Raw genomic sequence first — 25,038 nt, 5'->3', positions numbered from 1 at the left:
TTATGGTCACACAAAAAATCACTCAATAAAAATTTTTAAAAAAATCATAACTTAAAATATAAATAAAAAACCAAAATATTTCTCCCACAATTCCCGTTCAAAAAAAACCCGACGAAAAGACACAATGTCGAGAAAAAAAGACACAATACCGAAAATGAACAAACAACACAATGATAAATAAAAAAGACACAATAAGTCGCAAAAATTAACACAATGCGGAACAAAGTATAGCACAGTGTTGAGTAATATAACGCACTATCAAGAAAAAAACACAAAATGACGGAAATAAACACAAAACACGATAAACAAAAAAGACACATTGATGTTTTTTCCTCAACATTGTGTCTTTTTCAAAAAAAATTTGTTGAGGACGAGGAAGACGGTCGAAATGTTTTTGCATTTTTTATTAATTTTGATTTATGACTTTTTAATTAATTTTCCATCAATTTTAAATGGGTTTTTTGTGGCTAGAAATCCCTCTCATTCTTCTCATGTTTATCCCCATTTGTATAATAACTCGATCATGTTAATGGAATTATATCCGATAACATTATCCATATAATTACATTAAAAATCATTATATTTAATACTTTTATTTTTAATTAAAATATTTTATACATTTATCATTATCTTTTTTCTTTTGTCCATTAGCAACCACTTTTCAAAAATATTAAAAAGTTATACGTTGTGAACACTAAAAACCTGTATTTAACCTTCTATTAATGTAATTATATGGATAAAACCTGTATTTAACCTTCTATTAATGTAATTAATAAATAGAAAAAAATGTAGTAATTGTTAATGTAAGATAAAGTTAAAATAAAAAAATGAGACAAAAATGAGAAGTGTGAGAATAATTTATGGTCACACAAAAAATCACTCAATAAAAATTTTTAAAAAAATCATAACTTAAAATATAAATAAAAAACCAAAATATTTCTCCCACAATTCCCGTTCAAAAAAAACCCGACGAAAAGACACAATGTCGAGAAAAAAAGACACAATACCGAAAATGAACAAACAACACAATGATAAATAAAAAAGACACAATAAGTCGCAAAAATTAACACAATGCGGAACAAAGTATAGCACAGTGTTGAGTAATATAACGCACTATCAAGAAAAAAACACAAAATGACGGAAATAAACACAAAACACGATAAACAAAAAAGACACATTGATGTTTTTTCCTCAACATTGTGTCTTTTTCAAAAAAAATTTGTTGAGGACGAGGAAGACGGTCGAAATGTTTTTGCATTTTTTATTAATTTTGATTTATGACTTTTTAATTAATTTTCCATCAATTTTAAATGGGTTTTTTGTGGCTAGAAATCCCTCTCATTCTTCTCATGTTTATCCCCATTTGTATAATAACTCGATCATGTTAATGGAATTATATCCGATAACATTATCCATATAATTACATTAAAAATCATTATATTTAATACTTTTATTTTTAATTAAAATATTTTATACATTTATCATTATCTTTTTTCTTTTGTCCATTAGCAACCACTTTTCAAAAATATTAAAAAGTTATACGTTGTGAACACTAAAAACCTGTATTTAACCTTCTATTAATGTAATTATATGGATAAAACCTGTATTTAACCTTCTATTAATGTAATTAATAAATAGAAAAAAATGTAGTAATTGTTAATGTAAGATAAAGTTAAAATAAAAAAATGAGACAAAAAAGAGAAGTGTGAGAACAATTTATGGTCACACAAAAAATCACTCAATAAAAATTTTTAAAAAAATCATAACTTAAAATATAAATAAAAAACCAAAATATTTCTCCCACAATTCCCGTTCAAAAAAAACCCGACGAAAAGACACAATGTCGAGAAAAAAAGACACAATACCGAAAATGAACAAACAACACAATGATAAATAAAAAAGACACAATAAGTCGCAAAAATTAACACAATGCGGAACAAAGTATAGCACAGTGTTGAGTAATATAACGCACTATCAAGAAAAAAACACAAAATGACGGAAATAAACACAAAACACGATAAACAAAAAAGACACATTGATGTTTTTTCCTCAACATTGTGTCTTTTTCAAAAAAAATTTGTTGAGGACGAGGAAGACGGTCGAAATGTTTTTGCATTTTTTATTAATTTTGATTTATGACTTTTTAATTAATTTTCCATCAATTTTAAATGGGTTTTTTGTGGCTAGAAATCCCTCTCATTCTTCTCATGTTTATCCCCATTTGTATAATAACTCGATCATGTTAATGGAATTATATCCGATAACATTATCCATATAATTACATTAAAAATCATTATATTTAATACTTTTATTTTTAATTAAAATATTTTATACATTTATCATTATCTTTTTTCTTTTGTCCATTAGCAACCACTTTTCAAAAATATTAAAAAGTTATACGTTGTGAACACTAAAAACCTGTATTTAACCTTCTATTAATGTAATTATATGGATAAAACCTGTATTTAACCTTCTATTAATGTAATTAATAAATAGAAAAAAATGTAGTAATTGTTAATGTAAGATAAAGTTAAAATAAAAAAATGAGACAAAAAAGAGAAGTGTGAGAATAATTTATGGTCACACAAAAAATCACTCAATAAAAATTTTTAAAAAAATCATAACTTAAAATATAAATAAAAAACCAAAATATTTCTCCCACAATTCCCGTTCAAAAAAAACCCGACGAAAAGACACAATGTCGAGAAAAAAAGACACAATACCGAAAATGAACAAACAACACAATGATAAATAAAAAAGACACAATAAGTCGCAAAAATTAACACAATGCGGAACAAAGTATAGCACAGTGTTGAGTAATATAACGCACTATCAAGAAAAAAACACAAAATGACGGAAATAAACACAAAACACGATAAACAAAAAAGACACATTGATGTTTTTTCCTCAACATTGTGTCTTTTTCAAAAAAAATTTGTTGAGGACGAGGAAGACGGTCGAAATGTTTTTGCATTTTTTATTAATTTTGATTTATGACTTTTTAATTAATTTTCCATCAATTTTAAATGGGTTTTTTGTGGCTAGAAATCCCTCTCATTCTTCTCATGTTTATCCCCATTTGTATAATAACTCGATCATGTTAATGGAATTATATCCGATAACATTATCCATATAATTACATTAAAAATCATTATATTTAATACTTTTATTTTTAATTAAAATATTTTATACATTTATCATTATCTTTTTTCTTTTGTCCATTAGCAACCACTTTTCAAAAATATTAAAAAGTTATACGTTGTGAACACTAAAAACCTGTATTTAACCTTCTATTAATGTAATTATATGGATAAAACCTGTATTTAACCTTCTATTAATGTAATTAATAAATAGAAAAAAATGTAGTAATTGTTAATGTAAGATAAAGTTAAAATAAAAAAATGAGACAAAAAAGAGAAGTGTGAGAACAATTTATGGTCACACAAAAAATCACTCAATAAAAATTTTTAAAAAAATCATAACTTAAAATATAAATAAAAAACCAAAATATTTCTCCCACAATTCCCGTTCAAAAAAAACCCGACGAAAAGACACAATGTCGAGAAAAAAAGACACAATACCGAAAATGAACAAACAACACAATGATAAATAAAAAAGACACAATAAGTCGCAAAAATTAACACAATGCGGAACAAAGTATAGCACAGTGTTGAGTAATATAACGCACTATCAAGAAAAAAACACAAAATGACGGAAATAAACACAAAACACGATAAACAAAAAAGACACATTGATGTTTTTTCCTCAACATTGTGTCTTTTTCAAAAAAAATTTGTTGAGGACGAGGAAGACGGTCGAAATGTTTTTGCATTTTTTATTAATTTTGATTTATGACTTTTTAATTAATTTTCCATCAATTTTAAATGGGTTTTTTGTGGCTAGAAATCCCTCTCATTCTTCTCATGTTTATCCCCATTTGTATAATAACTCGATCATGTTAATGGAATTATATCCGATAACATTATCCATATAATTACATTAAAAATCATTATATTTAATACTTTTATTTTTAATTAAAATATTTTATACATTTATCATTATCTTTTTTCTTTTGTCCATTAGCAACCACTTTTCAAAAATATTAAAAAGTTATACGTTGTGAACACTAAAAACCTGTATTTAACCTTCTATTAATGTAATTATATGGATAAAACCTGTATTTAACCTTCTATTAATGTAATTAATAAATAGAAAAAAATGTAGTAATTGTTAATGTAAGATAAAGTTAAAATAAAAAAATGAGACAAAAAAGAGAAGTGTGAGAACAATTTATGGTCACACAAAAAATCACTCAATAAAAATTTTTAAAAAAATCATAACTTAAAATATAAATAAAAAACCAAAATATTTCTCCCACAATTCCCGTTCAAAAAAAACCCGACGAAAAGACACAATGTCGAGAAAAAAAGACACAATACCGAAAATGAACAAACAACACAATGATAAATAAAAAAGACACAATAAGTCGCAAAAATTAACACAATGCGGAACAAAGTATAGCACAGTGTTGAGTAATATAACGCACTATCAAGAAAAAAACACAAAATGACGGAAATAAACACAAAACACGATAAACAAAAAAGACACATTGATGTTTTTTCCTCAACATTGTGTCTTTTTCAAAAAAAATTTGTTGAGGACGAGGAAGACGGTCGAAATGTTTTTGCATTTTTTATTAATTTTGATTTATGACTTTTTAATTAATTTTCCATCAATTTTAAATGGGTTTTTTGTGGCTAGAAATCCCTCTCATTCTTCTCATGTTTATCCCCATTTGTATAATAACTCGATCATGTTAATGTAATTATATCCGATAACATTATCCATATAATTACATTAAAAATCATTATATTTAATACTTTTATTTTTAATTAAAATATTTTATACATTTATCATTATCTTTTTTCTTTTGTCCATTAGCAACCACTTTTCAAAAATATTAAAAAGTTATACGTTGTGAACACTAAAAACCTGTATTTAACCTTCTATTAATGTAATTATATGGATAAAACCTGTATTTAACCTTCTATTAATGTAATTAATAAATAGAAAAAAATGTAGTAATTGTTAATGTAAGATAAAGTTAAAATAAAAAAATGAGACAAAAAAGAGAAGTGTGAGAATAATTTATGGTCACACAAAAAATCACTCAATAAAAATTTTTAAAAAAATCATAACTTAAAATATAAATAAAAAACCAAAATATTTCTCCCACAATTCCCGTTCAAAAAAAACCCGACGAAAAGACACAATGTCGAGAAAAAAAGACACAATACCGAAAATGAACAAACAACACAATGATAAATAAAAAAGACACAATAAGTCGCAAAAATTAACACAATGCGGAACAAAGTATAGCACAGTGTTGAGTAATATAACGCACTATCAAGAAAAAAACACAAAATGACGGAAATAAACACAAAACACGATAAACAAAAAAGACACATTGATGTTTTTTCCTCAACATTGTGTCTTTTTCAAAAAAAATTTGTTGAGGACGAGGAAGACGGTCGAAATGTTTTTGCATTTTTTATTAATTTTGATTTATGACTTTTTATTTAATTTTCCATCAATTTTAAATGGGTTTTTTGTGGCTAGAAATCCCTCTCATTCTTCTCATGTTTATCCCCATTTGTATAATAACTCGATCATGTTAATGGAATTATATCCGATAACATTATCCATATAATTACATTAAAAATCATTATATTTAATACTTTTATTTTTAATTAAAATATTTTATACATTTATCATTATCTTTTTTCTTTTGTCCATTAGCAACCACTTTTCAAAAATATTAAAAAGTTATACGTTGTGAACACTAAAAACCTGTATTTAACCTTCTATTAATGTAATTATATGGATAAAACCTGTATTTAACCTTCTATTAATGTAATTAATAAATAGAAAAAAATGTAGTAATTGTTAATGTAAGATAAAGTTAAAATAAAAAAATGAGACAAAAATGAGAAGTGTGAGAATAATTTATGGTCACACAAAAAATCACTCAATAAAAATTTTTAAAAAAATCATAACTTAAAATATAAATAAAAAACCAAAATATTTCTCCCACAATTCCCGTTCAAAAAAAACCCGACGAAAAGACACAATGTCGAGAAAAAAAGACACAATACCGAAAATGAACAAACAACACAATGATAAATAAAAAAGACACAATAAGTCGCAAAAATTAACACAATGCGGAACAAAGTATAGCACAGTGTTGAGTAATATAACGCACTATCAAGAAAAAAACACAAAATGACGGAAATAAACACAAAACACGATAAACAAAAAAGACACATTGATGTTTTTTCCTCAACATTGTGTCTTTTTCAAAAAAATTTTGTTGAGGACGAGGAAGACGGTCGAAATGTTTTTGCATTTTTTATTAATTTTGATTTATGACTTTTTAATTAATTTTCCATCAATTTTAAATGGGTTTTTTGTGGCTAGAAATCCCTCTCATTCTTCTCATGTTTATCCCCATTTGTATAATAACTCGATCATGTTAATGTAATTATATCCGATAACATTATCCATATAATTACATTAAAAATCATTATATTTAATACTTTTATTTTTAATTAAAATATTTTATACATTTATCATTATCTTTTTTCTTTTGTCCATTAGCAACCACTTTTCAAAAATATTAAAAAGTTATACGTTGTGAACACTAAAAACCTGTATTTAACCTTCTATTAATGTAATTATATGGATAAAACCTGTATTTAACCTTCTATTAATGTAATTAATAAATAGAAAAAAATGTAGTAATTGTTAATGTAAGATAAAGTTAAAATAAAAAAATGAGACAAAAATGAGAAGTGTGAGAATAATTTATGGTCACACAAAAAATCACTCAATAAAAATTTTTAAAAAAATCATAACTTAAAATATAAATAAAAAACCAAAATATTTCTCCCACAATTCCCGTTCAAAAAAAACCCGACGAAAAGACACAATGTCGAGAAAAAAAGACACAATACCGAAAATGAACAAACAACACAATGATAAATAAAAAAGACACAATAAGTCGCAAAAATTAACACAATGCGGAACAAAGTATAGCACAGTGTTGAGTAATATAACGCACTATCAAGAAAAAAACACAAAATGACGGAAATAAACACAAAACACGATAAACAAAAAAGACACATTGATGTTTTTTCCTCAACATTGTGTCTTTTTCAAAAAAATTTTGTTGAGGACGAGGAAGACGGTCGAAATGTTTTTGCATTTTTTATTAATTTTGATTTATGACTTTTTAATTAATTTTCCATCAATTTTAAATGGGTTTTTTGTGGCTAGAAATCCCTCTCATTCTTCTCATGTTTATCCCCATTTGTATAATAACTCGATCATGTTAATGTAATTATATCCGATAACATTATCCATATAATTACATTAAAAATCATTATATTTAATACTTTTATTTTTAATTAAAATATTTTATACATTTATCATTATCTTTTTTCTTTTGTCCATTAGCAACCTGTAACATCCTAAAATTTATAATGTTGAATAAAGAAAGTTACGTTTAGTGAGTTCGCGTTATTAATTAATTAATATCGAGTAAAGAACGGATCATGGATTTAGATTAATGGAGATGGGTTAAATGAGAATGGGCTTTAGGTCCATGGGCTTTAAGGGATATAAATATCCCCTAAACCAACCTAACCCTAAACCCTCATTTCATTTCCATCATAATCTATACACACTCCAAAACACACAACCCGAACCAAGATCCAAAGGCGAGGACCCGAGCTTGTTGGTGCTAGATCGTCGTGACGAACCAAAGCAACAAGACCAGCTCGTGTTCGTAGTTCGACTCATTTACGGTACGTTTATATCGAGAACTTGTTCGTTTAGGTTTGGATTAGTATAGAAATGATAGATCTGTGTTTGTATGGTAAAAACGAATCCAACAAAGCTAAACTTACTGAAAATGGTTAAGATTTGATGGGTTAATCGATTGATAAAAGAACCCGTAACCTATATGCCTTAATCGCACCCCTTAAACATCGATGTTAGGCCGATTTGATGGTTGGGGTTTGTAGGCGCTGGTCAGACGATTCCGTGGATACCTAAATCGAGTTATTTGGTTAAGAAACGAAGACGATTAAGGACGAACGGTAGCTGCAGCCGACAACTTCGCCTGCAAGCTAAGTTCGCCTGATGAACTTCGCCTACAAGCTAAGTTCGCCTGATGACAACTTCGCCTGCAAGCTAAGTTCGCCTGATGACAACTTCGCCTAAACGCTAAGTTCGCCTGATGACAACTTCGCCTAAAAGCTAAGTTCGCCTGATAACAACTTCGCCTAAAAGCTAAGTTCGCCTGATGACAACTTCGCCTAGAGTCAAGTTCGATTAGAAAATAAATTAAAACGATAAGTAAAAGTAATCTAATAGTAGGCCACCAGATTAAATCAGGCGAGTATTGATACGTGTAACTTATACAGTCAGCCGAGCTCAGTTAAAGAAGGGATTTACAACTATCGGAGGAAGAAGCAGAGTTCAGGTGAGTTTCTAGCCCCATTCCTTGTTATGTTTTCGGGGCTGTGTGCATACTCGATGTGTTGTTAATACATTTATTCTAAGTGATAAGTGTATGCCATATGTGATATATGTGATGGATATGAATGATTGCTTGTCGGTACGCGAACGATCTTCGGATATTGCGCGTACTGTCAGGTTGCAAATAAAGGTACGAATATTATATATCGAAGATGTATGAACATTACAAATGAATACTTGTCGGGGCGTGAACGATCTTCGGATATTGCACGTATCGACAAGAGGTATGGTTGTTAAATGAATGATGTAAAGAACGCCTAGAGTGTTCTTATGCTATAATGTAATTATTGTATATGTGAAGTATGTGTATACAGGTACACGAATGGTATGTGAGTTCTACGTTCGACATAGTAAGTTAGGATGGCAAATCCCTCTAGCTTCTGTCGGACATAGACTCGGCTGGTGATGGCGTAGTTAAGGACTGCGGGCCTTATACGTAATGTAGATGATAGACGTAAACGTAGATAGGGACGGTGGGCCTTATACGTGTTACAGATAATAGACGCCAACGTAGTTAAGGACTGCGGACCTTATACGTATTATAGATAGGCATCAGCATAGGAAAGGACTGCGGACCTCGTACGTGCTATGTATTTGTATTGTGGTAGCATAGGGGAGGACTGCGGACCTCGTACGTGCTATGTATTTGTATTGTGGTAGCATAGGGGAGGACTGCGGACCTCGTACGTGCTATGTATTTGTATTGTGGTAGCATAGGGGAGGACTGTGGACCTCGTACGTGCTATGAATTAGGTTGCAGCATAGGAAAGGACTGTGGACCTTATACGTGCTGTATTTGTATTGTGTTAGCATAGGGGAGGACTGCGGACCTCGTACGTGCTATGTATTTGTACTGTGGTGGCATAGGGGAGGACTGCGGACCTCGTACGTGCTATGTATTTGTATTGTGGTAGCATAGGGGAGGACTGCGGACCTCGTACGTGCTATGGTTTAGGTTGCAACATAGGGAAGGACTGTGGACCTTGTACGTGTTGTGGATGTAGGATGGTATAGGGAAGGACTGCGGACCTTGCACGTACCATGAATGGTGAACATAGGTAAGGACTGCGGACCTTTTACGTGTTCACGACCTTGAGTACAGGTATAGACGGCGGACTATGAACGTACTCTCGGTAGACTGAGGTTAGTGATTGTAGATATGAATGTGTGTATGGTAGTAAGTATGTATGTAGAACAGAAGGGTAACTAGTTAAGTATGGATATGTATCTTCGGATATGTATGTATGTATATGTATTGTATGGCGTCTGATTAACTAGAACTCACTCAGCGTAGCTGACTTTTAGTATGCACGCAGGTGAGTAGGATGAGGCAGCTCGCTTGAGGAGACACGTGGCACTGAATAAGAGGCTGGCATCGGAAGACTCAAGACGTTTAAGTTTAATGTTTCGTTTATTTTGAAAGACAAAATGATGTTTTAAGACAAGACGTGTTTTGTTATGAAATGTTTTATGAAAGTTTTTATATTCCGCGAAAGTTTTAATGAACACTGATTTGTAAGAAATGTGTTTATGAGTAAATCCGACGCTAAAGTAAGGCTACCGGGTTCGGGGCCTTACACAACCACTTTTCAAAAATATTAAAAAGTTATACGTTGTGAACACTAAAAACCTGTATTTAACCTTCTCATATAACATTTTATCTTTCCTATTATCGCAACAACTCATGATTAGTCATATAATTTACAAACTCGCTCATATAAATATAAGGAACGGGCTCAGAATGCTCTAAACACTGCCCTTATATGTTCTAAATGAGGTTTTTATGATTTAGGGTGTGGTTGTGACTTGTGCTTTGTAAGTAAAGGATCTAGAAAATGTTATTCTTTATCTTTAAATTTGAAAAGAGACTATTCAACTATATTATTTTTTTAAAGTGGTTGTAAGTTGAGAATAGAGAAAATGTAATGATAAATATATAACGCCCTGCTTGCGGTGCACGCATATAATGTATATATGTGTGAACCCTCAGGTGGGCAAAAGCGAAATTGCACTAATTTTGACGTTATTTTACCAATATCGTGAAAATAACGTTAAAAGTGGCGGAAGGTTAATCAGGCATTATGTGGTGGCGTTGATAGCCGAAAGACAAGGGTACATGCACCAATCGGTCGGTGTCCCGATGGTTGAGTGTTATGTGTCTTATGTCCAAGGCTTGATGCAAAACTACTATCGAGCCGAGGGTCTCACCGGAAGCAGCCTCTCTATCCCTATGGGGTAGAGGTAAGGCTGTCTACATCTTACCCTCCTCAGACCCTACTATAGCTTTGCTATTGGTAGGATATACTGAGTACGATGATGATGATGATGATGATGATGATGATGATGATAATGATAAATATATATTAAAAAATATTTAATTAAAAATAAAAAAAATATAATGATTTTTAATGTATGTATAAGAATGAGGATAAAAGAAAGGCTCTAAATGCTCTTAGAAACACCTAAAAACATTGTCATATCTCCACCTTTTACACCCAAAATCTCCACCGGGTCCCGCCATCTGCAAAAGGCCTCACCTCCATCTCATTTTTCTAGTTTTTACCCAAGAACTTCTAAAAACGAGTAACAAAAATGATGCCTACAATAGGTAAAAACGGATGAATTTTAAAACACCTAAAAATAACCCTAAAAAACTCCTTATCGTGGATGCTCTTAGTTTATTGATTTTTATCATTCTCTATTATTTTCTTTTGGTCGCTCCTAGTTCCAACTAACGAATTGGCTGCTGACGGTCTCATCTTTCAACACATTTGTTCCCTACGGTCCGCGACTAACAAAATTCTAACATCGATATTTGCAGGTCGCTGGGAAAACGTGTTTGGCTGAAAATAGTTACATCTTTTTCCGGAAAACACCACATAAACACCGCTACCACCACTAATTAACTTACCACCAACCAACCACCACCATTTGAGCACACCAACCGATTCCGACGATGGTTCTAGGGCTCTGGCGATCTCAATAATTGAGGTTTTTACTAGGAAAAAGGTTCTTAAAGGTCCGATCCAAGGTTACAGCGATGTTTGGAGCGAAAATGTTTCTGGCCAAAAACGTTTTTCCGGCTACCTGAAACTAACGACGTTTGGATTATGTTAGTCGTGGACCGTTTGGTACAAATATGTTGAAAGTTGGAACCATCAGCAGCCAATTCGTTAGGTGGGACTGACAACAATCAAAAGATGATAATTGCTATTAATAAAAACCAATACACCTATATAAAAAACTTTCATTTGTATTTTACACGAGCCATTTTAGTAACTTGTTTATTATTATATTATTTTTTTTGCCATGATCAGGGTGAAATGCAACCAAATTGTTAAAATTGTCAAATTATTTATCACATAATTAAAAATGTGATTTTAAAGGCCCTTCTTTTTTAAACTCACCCCCGAGCCTCGAAATTACAAGTGATTCTCGGAGACATATCTAGGGATAGATATGGAGAATGAGATGTGAAACTGACAGAACCGTTTATACACTTGGAATCCGTATTAAAACGGGTTTGGGGATGAAACCAGTTTTCAATCCGGCTCAAAACCGATCAAATCCAATCCAGTCTGATATTCTTTATAAACAGTTTCTAAAACAATCCAGTTTGGGTCAAAACCTGTTTTAACTTTGTTTGACTTGACCCCAACCGCTTCCAAACCAGTTCGGGTTGGCCAAAACCTGGTTTGCCCAACACAAGGGTATTTCTAATTTCCTGTATCATTTCAGACAAAATATTTCAACTAAAAAAAAGTGAGTATGTCACAACTATAATAGTCTCATAAATAGAATTCTCATATTGTTCAACTCTACTCCTTACAAGAACTTTGAAATCAAAATTAAAAAAATAGTATTGCTCTATACATTACTTTACAAAAATGATTTAACAGAGTGGCCTTCAAGCTTTGCCATCTTCAAGACTTCCTCCTACCAATTACAGTTACAGTTACAAAACGGGTCGGTTTGGTTTGCGTTATATTTATAACGGATCAAATAAGTTTAACAGGTCGAAAGTAGCCTTATGCAGGGGTGTGCACAGTTCGGTTATAAGCCCTAACCAAATTAACCAACTGACTTTCGGTTAACTTTTTGGTTTGGTTAATAACCAAAATCAAATATGGGCTAACAATTTTAGTTAGAAATATATGAAACTGATGCATAAATGCATGAAATGAACGTATAAATACACGAAATGGAGGGGTGTGTGTGTGTGTATGAAATGGTGGTATAAAACATGAAATTGAGGTATAAAAGCTAGAAATGTATAAAATATTAATGGTTCGGTTCAATTAATTTCGGTTAACCAAGGTTACAAAAAATTAACGGTAACCGATTTTCGGTTAATTTGGTTCGGTTTCGTCGGTTTTTGGTTCGATTTGGTTAACGATTCAGTTATTGCTCACCCCTAGCCTTAAGTGTACTAAATGCTTACCAGCCATCGACCTATCATGTCGTCTTTTTTATTTACAAATTTATAGTTTTCAAAAACCAACAAATTATGCATGCCAAAAACAATAAATAATATACTTTACCTGAATTATAGCAGTTATGCTTCCAGGGCCCTATAAATATAATAATAAATAAAGTTTTCATGAGCAAGAAAGCCTACATGCATCATAAATAAGATAAAAAAAATTACAAACCTCAAATTGTTTCTCCTCCCATGTTACCTCCTTCCAGGTTTTAGAACTCAGTGACCCCCATGAACTCGGAACTCGTATTGTTTCCACATGCTGCAAAAGCCTTAGGCTGTCTGTAAAAAAAGTATAATTCTTTACTATGTGTAATAATAATAATAAACACAAAAGGTAGATATTGTATGATAGTTTTAGCTGAAAACTCCAACCCGTTTACGGTTAGATGAGTAGACTCAGGTTATGTTTTATATTTCATTTCTAATGCGTATAATAAAAAAATTGCTAAAAAGAAAACAAGTCAAAGGTAGTTTTAATGCATAAAACCTCCTAAGTAATTTTATTTGAAAAGTAAAATTATTACTAAAATAATATATATTTGTGTTCAAACCTTCGCGAGGCGAGAGCTTCACGTATGATTTGTTGGGGAATATTATGAATAAAAATTGTGTTTTAGAAATTTCCCATCCCCTTTTTTTAAATTTATCTTTCCACAAAACAATATTATCACATATATCGTGTTCTACATCATATTTTTGTCAATGAATAATGCATAACAAAAATGCTATATTTTCCCACTTGACAATTAGAACCTATGGAGTAAAGGGCGTACTTGTAATAAACGCTTCTTGCCACAAATGGCGTTTGGACCACGACGGAGCAACTTCTCGTATTGGGATTCCAATTTTCATACATACCCTGCAAAACATAACTAACATATCACACGGCCCGTAACGTCATCATAACAAGAAAAAAACTTATCCGGCTTGAAGTTAAGTTGGAAATACAAAATGTTAAGTTGACTAAATCAGAAAATAACTTACTCGATGACCACTTCGCGCACTACTCCTGGAAGAACACCATCACTTACGGGAGCTGTTTGTAATTCAAGGGAATAACCATATTTGTTTTTTAGCAGTTTATTTTCTGCAGATTCTTCTATATTTTCCTGCATTACAAAAAAATATCAGATAGAAAATAATTAAACAAGATACCAAATGACTGAAGTCAAAGATGCAGCTTACATTTAACATGATATTGCGATCTCTAAAGCAATTAAAAAACAGCACAAGCATATATAATAATCTAACTTTTTGATAAAATGATTTAGGAGGTTCAACCCATTTGCTTTTTGGCTTTTTTTTTAATTTCTAATTTTCTTTTGCATGTATGCCCTAGAAAGACCGAAAAACATAACCCGATTCTCCTCATTTACTTAGAATGACTGAAATTACCAGTTTTAACATTATACCTTACGAGAAAGAACAAAAAAATTTGTCAAACAACCTTCAAGAATCTGATCTCCATCATTTGATAGCAAGAGCTCGGTAGCTGATGGAGGCCTTAATTTTTCCAAAGGTTTCCTAATCCTGCATAATAATCATATTTTCATATCTTTCATGTATGAGAAAGTAACACATAAGCTGTGAACGAATCTTACTGCTAAAGGTAGCAATTTCGACCCGTTTACTTATAAATGGGTCATTTTCGGTTATGCTTGGTTACTTAACAGATTAACGAAAAAAATAGCTTAGAAGAAACAGGTCAAATGGCTCGAAAATGTATTTTTTATGCATAAAGTCTCCTAAATTATTGTATTACAAAAAGTAGATAAATATTAAAAATATATAATGTTAGTAGTTTTATCTGACAGTTATTTATTTATATAGAAATTTAAGATTTGTACAGAAAGTGTTTTATGTCACCCGACCCGTTCATCGAAAATGTTAGCATTTGACTTGAACCCATTTACTTATGAATGGGTCGATTCATGTCATGTGTGCTTTTTCTCTTAACGGGTCAAGCGGATAAATTAAACAAAAAAAATAACTATAGAGGTCAAAAACCTCAATAAGTGTATTATCTTTAGCATAAACCATCAAAAATTCAAAACCATTTTACATTTTTACTAAAATAAAAACACTATCAAGATTTTGGGCAAAAAGTGTCTCAGATCAAACCAAAAACTACATATTTGACCCGAACCCATCTTGGCCCGTTACACAACCCACCCAACCCACATGTGCTTACCAGCTAACTTACACTTACCTAACCCAATCGGAATACTTTGCATTTGCAACATCCCGCCCACGGCCCACAACAGCCAGATGAGCACCATTTTTCTTGACCCCAAATACAACCGGATCATATAAACTAACATGTAAATACATACCAAAATCCCTATAGATATCTTCTTCGTCCCCTGTCACGAGAGCCGTGAACGCCAACTCTGTTTCACCTTTTCTCTCTTTTAGCGCATAGGGCATTGCTTTGGTCATTGAGTTGTTAACAAAAGACGGGATCGTTGATTCCCATTCTAAAAACTTCATTTGTTGCAGTAATGATGATGATAATGTTGAACTGGTTACGGGCTTGAATAAAAGTTTGGGGCATGATTCAAAAAGAATTCTTGCAGAAGTAGCTAGCCTGCGCAAATGTCTTTCGTAGAACACTAATTCTAAACCGTTGTTTTGAGTTCTAAAGGTTGTGTATGCACCTGAAATGTGTACAATTCAATTATTAGTTATAGAGGTTTTAACTCGTGTATTAATCAATTTGTCGATTACAGATAGGGGTGTGCATGAAAACCCAAAAAACCAAGCCGAAACAAAACTTATGGTTCGTTTTTTATTCTGAATGTAATAAAAATCGAAAAAACTGAATTTATAAATTTTTACTTTTCATTTGAAGTAATTTAAAGGAATCTAATAGATATGTAACTTAAATATTTTAGCCTAAATGTATATAAATAATAGTCAATTAGTTAATAATTAACAAAATGATTTAGGCTCAAATTCATTATTTTGGACCGAACTTTTTTTTCACCACTCAAATGGCAAAACCGAACCTAACTTAAACCGGAAAAAAATAAAAATCTGAAACCGAACGGTTTTCGAAGATTAGAAAACTAAAGTTTCGGTTACCCAAACCAAACTCTATGTACACCCCTAATATGGGATCCACTTTGGGGGATGTTTGGATGTGAGTTTATTTATATTCGGATCTGAAATGTAGCATCAATCAATTAAGAATAATTGGTCTCAACTATTGCATTTTTATCACCGCTAGTCCTAACTTTCATTTTGGCTAACAACGGTCGCAACTTTGACATTCATTACTTCCGTCTGTCCATGACTAACGGAGTACTAATTCCGTTATGTAATTGGTGACGTGTCCATCATACTTGTCAAAAACATATGACATGGCTGCCTACGTGGATATTAGCTTATATTTAACATGTTTACATTTACAATCGATCCCCAATTCTTCACCCGGCACGCCCCAATCAAAATCCCCAAATTCTCTCAAGAACCCTAATTCCATGTGCCGGGTGGAGAATTGGGGATCGATTGTGAATGTAAACATGTTAAATATAAGCTAATATCTACGTAGTAGCCATGTCATATGCTTTTGACAAGTAGGATGGACACGTGACCAACTACATAACGAGGACTCCGTTAGTCATGGACATGTGGAAGTAACGAATGTTAAAGTTGGGATAGTTGCCGGTCAAAATGAAAGTCGAGACCAGGGCCGACAAAAATGCAATAGTTTGGACCAATAAAAACCAATTTTCCATAGATTAAACTTAGCAAATTGGAAGAATGAAGAAGTTATGGAACAGTTGAACAAACCAGGGTGTGATTGAAGCAAGGTTGTTACTGGGGTAGTAGGAGATACGACGCCGTTTACGAAGACAAACAACGGGACAGACATCTACACTTACACTTGCAAATTTACCAGTGTACATATCAAAAACCCATTCAAGATTTATGCGGGAATTGGTATTCGATTGATTTGGGGCTTTTGTCTATTTTATCACACAACAACTTATGAGATTATTCATTTTACCAAAAATGTTCATTTTAAATATGTCGTATTTGTGCCATGTTTGTATTGTCTTTTTGAAAAGAAAAAAAAGTTTATTATGTCACGCGTCACATAAACTGTATGTCTATATGACAAGGATGGTATTTGTTGTGAGATGACATTGTTATCTTGTGAGGTATGACGGTATTTATTGTAATTATTCGTGACATCTGACGGTATTATCTTTGAAATATGACAATATTATATATTTGTGATGTCCGATAGTATTATATATGAAATATGACAATCTGTGAGATTCGATGATAGTCTGTGAGACCGGACAATATAGATTGTGAGAATTGGCGGTTTTTTAGTGAGGTGTGGCGGAACTTAGTGAGAACAGAAATAAAAAATCTGTTTATAAAACCATCACTTGTCAAATTTAAATTGTCACGTTTGATAGTTTTATGATTGGACATTTTGAAAACTTTACGGTCAAATGGATAATCTATTGACTTTAAGTGGTTAATGTATATTTTGGGGATTTCTCTCTAGACTAATTTCATGTTTGGGATTCTTGATTTGCACCTCCTTTTGACTTATCTAAGATGCTTTTGATAAGTTACTCCCTCTTAACTTATCAAAAACTTATTTTTCTTTATTTAAAAATAAAAAAAGTTAAATTACCCAACCATCTATTTAACTTATAAATGTTAATAAGTTATAAGGAGGCAAAAATAAAAAATCCCAAACACCCCGTAAGTGTTACGGTTGGGGTAGGACTTAGGAGGCGCCACACGTTGCCACCTCACTCAACCTTCAACCAAAACACCCATGGTGCCATCGTCTGTCTCTCTCTCTCTCTCGCCAAACACTTAAAAGCCCTACCACAACCGGCAAAACCTCATATTGCTTGCAACCCAATCAATTTGGCCCATGTGGAGGGCGAGGGCATGTCAAGACCCCTGTCATAACATTCGTCTTATAGAATAATATTATTATACAACCCAACACCTTTTTATTCTGGTTAAAAATATGTTTCGAGTCCTTTTAACAAATTATAAATGAATTGTGACAAAGTTGTAAACGAGTCATAAAGGACTTGACTTGCTATAAACGTGTTTAACGAATTGTAAATTGATGAGTTGAGTCAGGTGACTATCAATTTTATTATTATTATTAGTAACCACTTGTTATAAATATATGTAACTAGTTTGAGGCCCGTGTATTACACAGGTAATTTATGAAAATTTTGTACTTTAACCATTAAGTGAAATATAGTTAACAAAATGATCATATATTTTATACAGTTACAATTTACATTAAAATTACAGAAATTACATAACTTAGATTACACAAATCTACCTATACTATTAAAACAACATCTTTTTGGATACATGTCATCATTAATATTGATCCATTATCAATAGATCGTTCACGTACCTTATCTACCATTTGAAGATCATATATGCACTAAGTATTGTTGTTATATAACTATACATGAAAGTCATAGTAAACAAATCATTATATTTTGATGCATTGGTATGAAGTTTTAAATGCTTGTAAGAAATAAGTTTTTTTATTGGTTAGAAACCATAAGTTCATGTATCTACCATTTGAAGATCATGTATGCGCAGAGTGTTGTTGGGATTTGCATTGAAGTAATCTCCATGGAAATTGTGTAGTTGCAAAAATTATAAACATCTATAAATTGATGTACCTTGTGCTACTAAGTACTAAATCTCCTAAACAATATAAAAAATAAAATGAATATCATCATGTTTACGTAGATGCATAATGCAAAGTGGAAATTAAAAATTTACCAAAAGAAGTTAGTTATTATTGAAATAAAAATATGAAACTCAACACATCAAGAACTAATAAACTGGTAAAAATGGGTAGCTTGTGCCGGGTTGGTCTGTGAGTGAATGATGAATATAGTTTCATAAATAAATTATCGTCAAACACGAGTTTTTCGATCCAAACATGACTTGACAGTTGACCCAATCGGGAAGTCAAAGCAATTGCACGTTTGATAACAGAAATCATAAATCTGAGGTTTAACTACTTGAGTATAATAATAATAATAAAAGTTAAGTATATTTAACCCAAACATTCCTTTAAATAATAAAAATAACAAAAATGCCCTTCTGCTTAACTGAAAGATCTAACAGAGTTATTCAAGTGGTTATTTATTAGGCTGGGTACTAAAGTAGTTAAACCATAGGGAAAAAAAGTAAATCTAGCTCTTAAAAAATAAGAAAATGTTGTGGTTAGGTTACCCAGGATACTCCACGAAGCTGATCGGCATCAGATAGTGAACTGCCATTGCTGTGAATCCACAGATGGATAGTCCACTCACCGACATCCTAAGTCCTTATTATAGTTATAATTTAAATAACTTTATTATTAACAAACATGATACACTATATACATATTAACTAAAAAGATATGTGAAGATAATATATTAATTAAAAACATATTCGATAACAATCAACATCAATCAAACATTTAGATAACACCACCAAATCAAATTCAAAGGTCCTCTTTCTCTTCTTTAAATCCCACCCCATGATTCACGGTAGGCACCAACAGTTATAAAGTCGGGTTGTGTAAATTTACCTAACAGTAAGAAACAATGGAACGATCTGAAGTAACGGTGGAGATGAACGATAGCAGCGTTAGAGATGAACAGTCCCGTAGGTTTTTACAGATAAGGGAGAAGGCAGCGAAGTAATGGCGGATTGTCAATAAAGGGGTCACGATGCCTGATTGAGGGTCAGCAGCGTAGGGTTTTTTTTAGGGAAACAAATTGATTGAAAAATATACGGATCAGGATAATATTAGTTGGGCGGGTTGATCTGAATTAATACTATTTTAGTGAATATGGGTTAAATTATTAAATATGGGTTAAAAAAGTGAGGAGTGATAAGAGGATGACAAGTGGCAAAATATAGTAGCCTTTTATTATAGTAGTAAGATTGTGGTTATCAATACCAAATATAGTTAGGCTTTTTCTCCAAGTTATCTTCTCCTATATATGCATATCATTGTATCATATTGTATGACACACCTATTAACGAAATCATCATCTTTCTCCCTACATCTCTTTCTCACATGTTTGGCTATTAGGCTTGTTTCACAACACGTTATCACCACGAGTTGCTCAACTCGTTTTTTTACTCCCTACCTTTGGTCAAAACCCCCATTGAGATACCACGAAAAGGAGAAGATGGAAGTCAATTATTAGCTTGCCAAAAAGCTAGGGATGAAGCTGTCGTCTCAGCCAAACGAGTTCTTCATTCATAATTCAGGTAACAAAGACTAGCCCTTGTATATTATGTTTGCACTAATATACGCACGTCTTTGATTTATAAGAGGCACGTGCTGAGTTATAAGTGGATGAAATTCTGTTTCTATTAAACTAACTAGAAATAAAAACAATTAATATTTTTTCATATAACAATAATTAATGGTTGAAAAAAGTCAGAAAGCTAAAGTACCTCATTCTTTTTCGATATTATTTTTTACACAGACTAGGATAAGGGGAGTCGGTCGATATAGGGTAGTAATCTGATTTTTGATAAATCAAATATCATTGGTTTATGAATTTTTTTCACATATATAATTGGTTTATGAAAAAATTATTCATGGATCTAGTAACATGTTGTTAATTAATATGCATACAAGAATGGTTTAACTGTATCAAAATTTAATTATTCTTTTGTAAAGTTTTTTTAAATTTCTACCAGGTAAGTTTATGAATTTTATATTAGGTTCAAAAAATAAACAGATGGTTAACTTTCAAATTGAAAATAGAGATTCCAATAGTCATTATATGTATATGCTTACTTAAAAGAAAATACTTTCAGTTCATGCTATATAATTTGTAAAACTGTATAATATCTTTTAATAATCTTTAAAATATTTTACTGTCAAGATATCTATAATATTATTATGGTTGTTAAGATGTATGGTATCATCATGTTTGGAAATAAGTGTTAATTTACACTAATAAGCTTGATCTCTTGACAAAATAGTTTCTTATAATTAGTAAAATATACTTTTACGGCTATGAATTACAGCCTAGGTTAATCTTTAACAATGGAGATTTACATGGAAGGTTCTTTTAGATGAACTTCCTAATGGTTGAAAGCTTGAAAGGAACTTATCATCAATATTTTCTTAACAATTTAATAATTTAATTCATTTGCATCAAATATTGCTTTACAATTTAATGGTAACAATTTTTTACGTACAAAGTTGCCAAATTAATTAAAACTTTCCATAATATATATTTATGGTGAGGTTCATAATAATTTTGTCTAATTTTAAACGAATCATTGTTTTAAACTAAATTCTTTTTTTTTAAATAACTACATAAAATTATTAATATATGTATATCGTGGATATACAAATTAGTAATAACGTTATTTTATTTCCACTGTATATGGATATATACATTTTATAATTTTGGCTTCATCGTATATATTTGAAACGTATATATATGATAAAAAATACATTTGTAACATTGAGATTTTCATGAGAATGAAAAGGAATGATGTATTATTAGGAAAATAAAGGTTTTTAACTCGTAGTAAAGTATTTGTTATAACATTAAAGGAATTCATTGAGATATTTGTTTTTGTTTCAAAGTATAGTGATATATTTAATTGCAACATATATACGTGTGAATGCTTATGTTACGATACGGAGATACATGACTTATATATTTGTTTGTAATGGGTGAAAAACAAACATCTTGTTTCACAAAGTTTTAATGAAACGGTTTATATAGAGACATGTTATGACGCTAGACATGTTATGACGCTGTATATTGTAAAATATAAATTAATGGTATATGTTGTATTCAATGTGCTATCATATACATATTAAATAGATCGGTGATAATACTGAAGAATGCTATATGATCAAATATGCGGTTTTGTATCACCGTTACAAAAGATTATAAGCACGTTTGATGTGTCATATTTTTAAATCTCATAATTGAAGGTTATATAATATTAGCATGATAAATCTTACATGACTCATTCATGTATTACTTCTTAATATTTGTTATATAAAGAAAATATTAGTTATGAGGAAAAATTGGACAGACCATTTCTCATTTTTAAAACCTCAAATATTTTCACGAAGTAGCATACATTAAAGTGTATGAAATGTGTTAAGTGATTTAGTATTCATGACCGAGAAAGTTATGAATAAACCATGGAAACGGTTTGGTTTTATACCATTCCTTTAACAACGTATTTATCATTGCAATCATGGACATAATTGAGAAAATTGTAATGGTGATTATATTAATAATGAGATCGATCATCAAATTATAATGATGCCCATGCTAATAATGAGATCGACCACCACATGTGGCAAAGAGATTGATCATATATGAGAACCAAATCTGGAAATATAAAAGTGAAATCACATGATCGTTTGAAACGATAATACAATATTCACTCATATTTACAATCTTGTACAAAAGAAGCATGATACATATACGATCATAAACCTGAAGTTTATGGATGATTATCTTATGGCGTGACCGGTTATACCACACCGAGTCAATGATGTGAAATTTATTGAGGAACCAAAAGATTCTTCTTAATAATTATACATGTAATATTGCTCTCAAGGGAAATCATTTATTTACCAACTGAAGGAGGGTGTGAATCCCTAGATGTTATGGAATTAAAAAAAATGGATACACATATCCTAACATGGTACCATTTAGTGTTTTGAAAATCGATGCATCGTCTAAATGGTTATCAAGATCGCAACTTGATGTTTGCATGATCTATGGATTAGCTAATAAGATAGCAAGCATCTTATTTCAGATTGGTATATTTACATTCGGTTATAATAATGATTTTGATTCCCAAGTTAATAATGATCATTGGAATAAGTGTTAAACTTCATATATCACAGATTATGTTTTTACATAAATTAAGACGATTACTCAACGTCTATAATTAGTTGCCAAGGCAATTATCACGAGAGCAAAGGTTCATGTTTGTATTCGAGTACATTATAATTTTACATGTCTTAAAAACTATTTCACACCAAGCCAACACGTTATGATACTCCTCCCCATTGCAATTGGTTTTTGGTCAGTAACTAAGTATTTCTCATCTAATGTGTGTTATATACTGAAATTAATCCACCACAATACACAAAGATGAGACCACAAAGGAAGTTGGGAATTTATGTCGATATCTATGAGCCGTTAATGTAATATCTGTTTATAGCTCATTAGTTTTCACTTCAGTTTATCAGCATTCCCAACATTAGGGGGAGACATAAAGCAGTTGAAAAACGAATTTAGTTGGAATGAATTATCATTGATCCTCAAACTAAATTATATGAACTAAAAGTTCAAAGGATAATTCATGTATAGAGATTAGCGAATCAATTACCAGACGATTCACTGACCAAAAGAGAGTGTCTAGCTAAGACACTTATACGAACTGCTAATGCTCCAATTAATAAATGTCCCAGAAGGACAAACACATATTGATAATAATTCTAATGCACGCTTGTAGCGTGGTAGATTGATCGGTCCAAAGGTAAAATTTCCTCGAAAATTGGAGCAAGTAATAAAGATGGTCAAGTCGGGGTGTAGTAAAAGGTCTCTTGAATGAGATTAGACATGATGGTTCTTAAAGAACCTTAGGTACCTGAAAACAAAGAGCTCTCAATAAATTATTGTATCATGTCTATAAAGATATATGGAATCGAAATAAAGTCGACGTCGTTATACTTTCATTTATATATAAAATTAGCGCTTGAAATGATGTTGAGGATCAAGATTCTAAATCTGCCTATGAAAAATGATTGGCCAAAGTGGAAAGACGCAAACAGGGTAGAGTTGAATTCTCTAAAAAACGGAAAATTTGTTGGATCAGCAGTCCGTACAACTAAAGTTGTAAAATATGTTAGATACAAACGGTCTTGTATATGAGTTATGAAAATTCATCAAGTGATATAAGGCAAAACTGATGGCACAAGGATTTTGCCAAGACCCATGATTAAATACGAGGAGACACATTCTCCAATGGTGGAAGCAATGATTTTCCGATAACTAAACAGTCTGGTAATATAAAGAGAGAATTGACATGCGTCCAATAAATATTGTTATTCAGTTGATACTGAGAGTTTACAAGAAAACCTATGAATGATTTGAATTATCAAATCATGTAAAGTAAGTTCTCGAGAAGTTCTCGAGAACACAATGTTTGTTGTGTATAGATTCATATTTTCAATACTTTACAATTATTGAATATGTTGAACATAAATGGAACTCGTGAAGAGTTTCCTAAGGTAATTGAATACTTTAAAATTTAGTTGATTACGTGCATCAACAAGCATACACATAGAAGATAATGTACGTGGTGAGTACAATATCTCAATAAACAAATAAATCGTACAATATGGATTTTTGATATGTGATACAAAATAATGTGTTAATGAGCAATTTTATGCAACAAAAATCCTGGAAAAGTGAATGCATATGCGTCATTTTTCAAGTTGAAAGAAGTCCATGATGGATTGGTAAATGCATGGATTTATGCTTATCACATATGGACTAAATTATTTGGATTGAGCTTGACATAACTCAAGAGATATTTTGATAAGAGGGAGATAAGTTGGATATAATTAGCCATACTTTTATCAAAATTTCACTCTTAAAAGGTCATTATAATCACATTTGACAATGGTGTACATATCACCGAGAGAAACTTATGAGCTTTTAAAGAGAAAATTATTTTGAAAGACCTTGACACGATGTGATTATTGTTCGACTTTTACTTCGAGTATATGTGTAATTATATGTTTATAAATCCATCAAAGTGCATCTAGAAAATGTTGAGACCTTTTACCATGGACAAATTGAATCCTGTTAGCATGTTAAAGGATGTCTAACAATGACTTGTCTATCTAAATATGAATATTATTGGCTCGGAAA

At 31.2% G+C, this 25,038-nt stretch overlaps 1 protein-coding gene across 1 annotated transcript; it reads right to left on the bottom strand.

Annotated features, from left to right (window-relative positions):
* Positions 1-12,373: 12,373 nt before the first annotated feature.
* On the bottom strand, positions 12,374-15,769 carry LOC143627183 (uncharacterized). The gene is made up of 7 exons (XM_077097067.1): positions 15,294-15,769; positions 14,497-14,614; positions 14,069-14,193; positions 13,858-13,943; positions 13,254-13,363; positions 13,143-13,172; positions 12,374-12,537 (listed from the first exon to the last, which is right to left on the bottom strand). Exons 1-7 carry the CDS (start codon positions 15,572-15,574, stop codon positions 12,481-12,483), a joined length of 807 nt encoding a protein of 268 aa, XP_076953182.1. The 5' UTR covers positions 15,575-15,769; the 3' UTR covers positions 12,374-12,480.
* Between the last annotated feature and the right edge of the window lie 9,269 nt (positions 15,770-25,038).

Source organism: Bidens hawaiensis, unplaced genomic scaffold (genome assembly GCF_021521415.1).
Source record: "Bidens hawaiensis isolate Kalapana, Puna unplaced genomic scaffold, B.hawaiensis_p1.1 tig00000458_1, whole genome shotgun sequence".
NCBI classification, from domain to species: domain Eukaryota; kingdom Viridiplantae; phylum Streptophyta; class Magnoliopsida; order Asterales; family Asteraceae; genus Bidens; species Bidens hawaiensis.
This window is presented reverse-complemented; position numbering and strand designations above follow the sequence as displayed.

What these genes read in the sequence shown, in the direction of transcription:
- LOC143627183 (XM_077097067.1), bottom strand. Translation starts at nt 15,574, where the DNA reads ATGAAGTTTTTAGAATGGGAATCAACGATCCCGTCTTTTGTTAACAAC. An exon ending in TTTTTGTTCTTTCTCGTAAG is followed by an intron (nt 14,194 to 14,496) that starts GTATAATGTTAA and finishes TTTGTAATGCAG; the next exon opens with GAAAATATAGAAGAATCTGC. An exon ending in GTGCGCGAAGTGGTCATCGA is followed by an intron (nt 13,944 to 14,068) that starts GTAAGTTATTTT and finishes TATGTTTTGCAG; the next exon opens with GGTATGTATGAAAATTGGAA.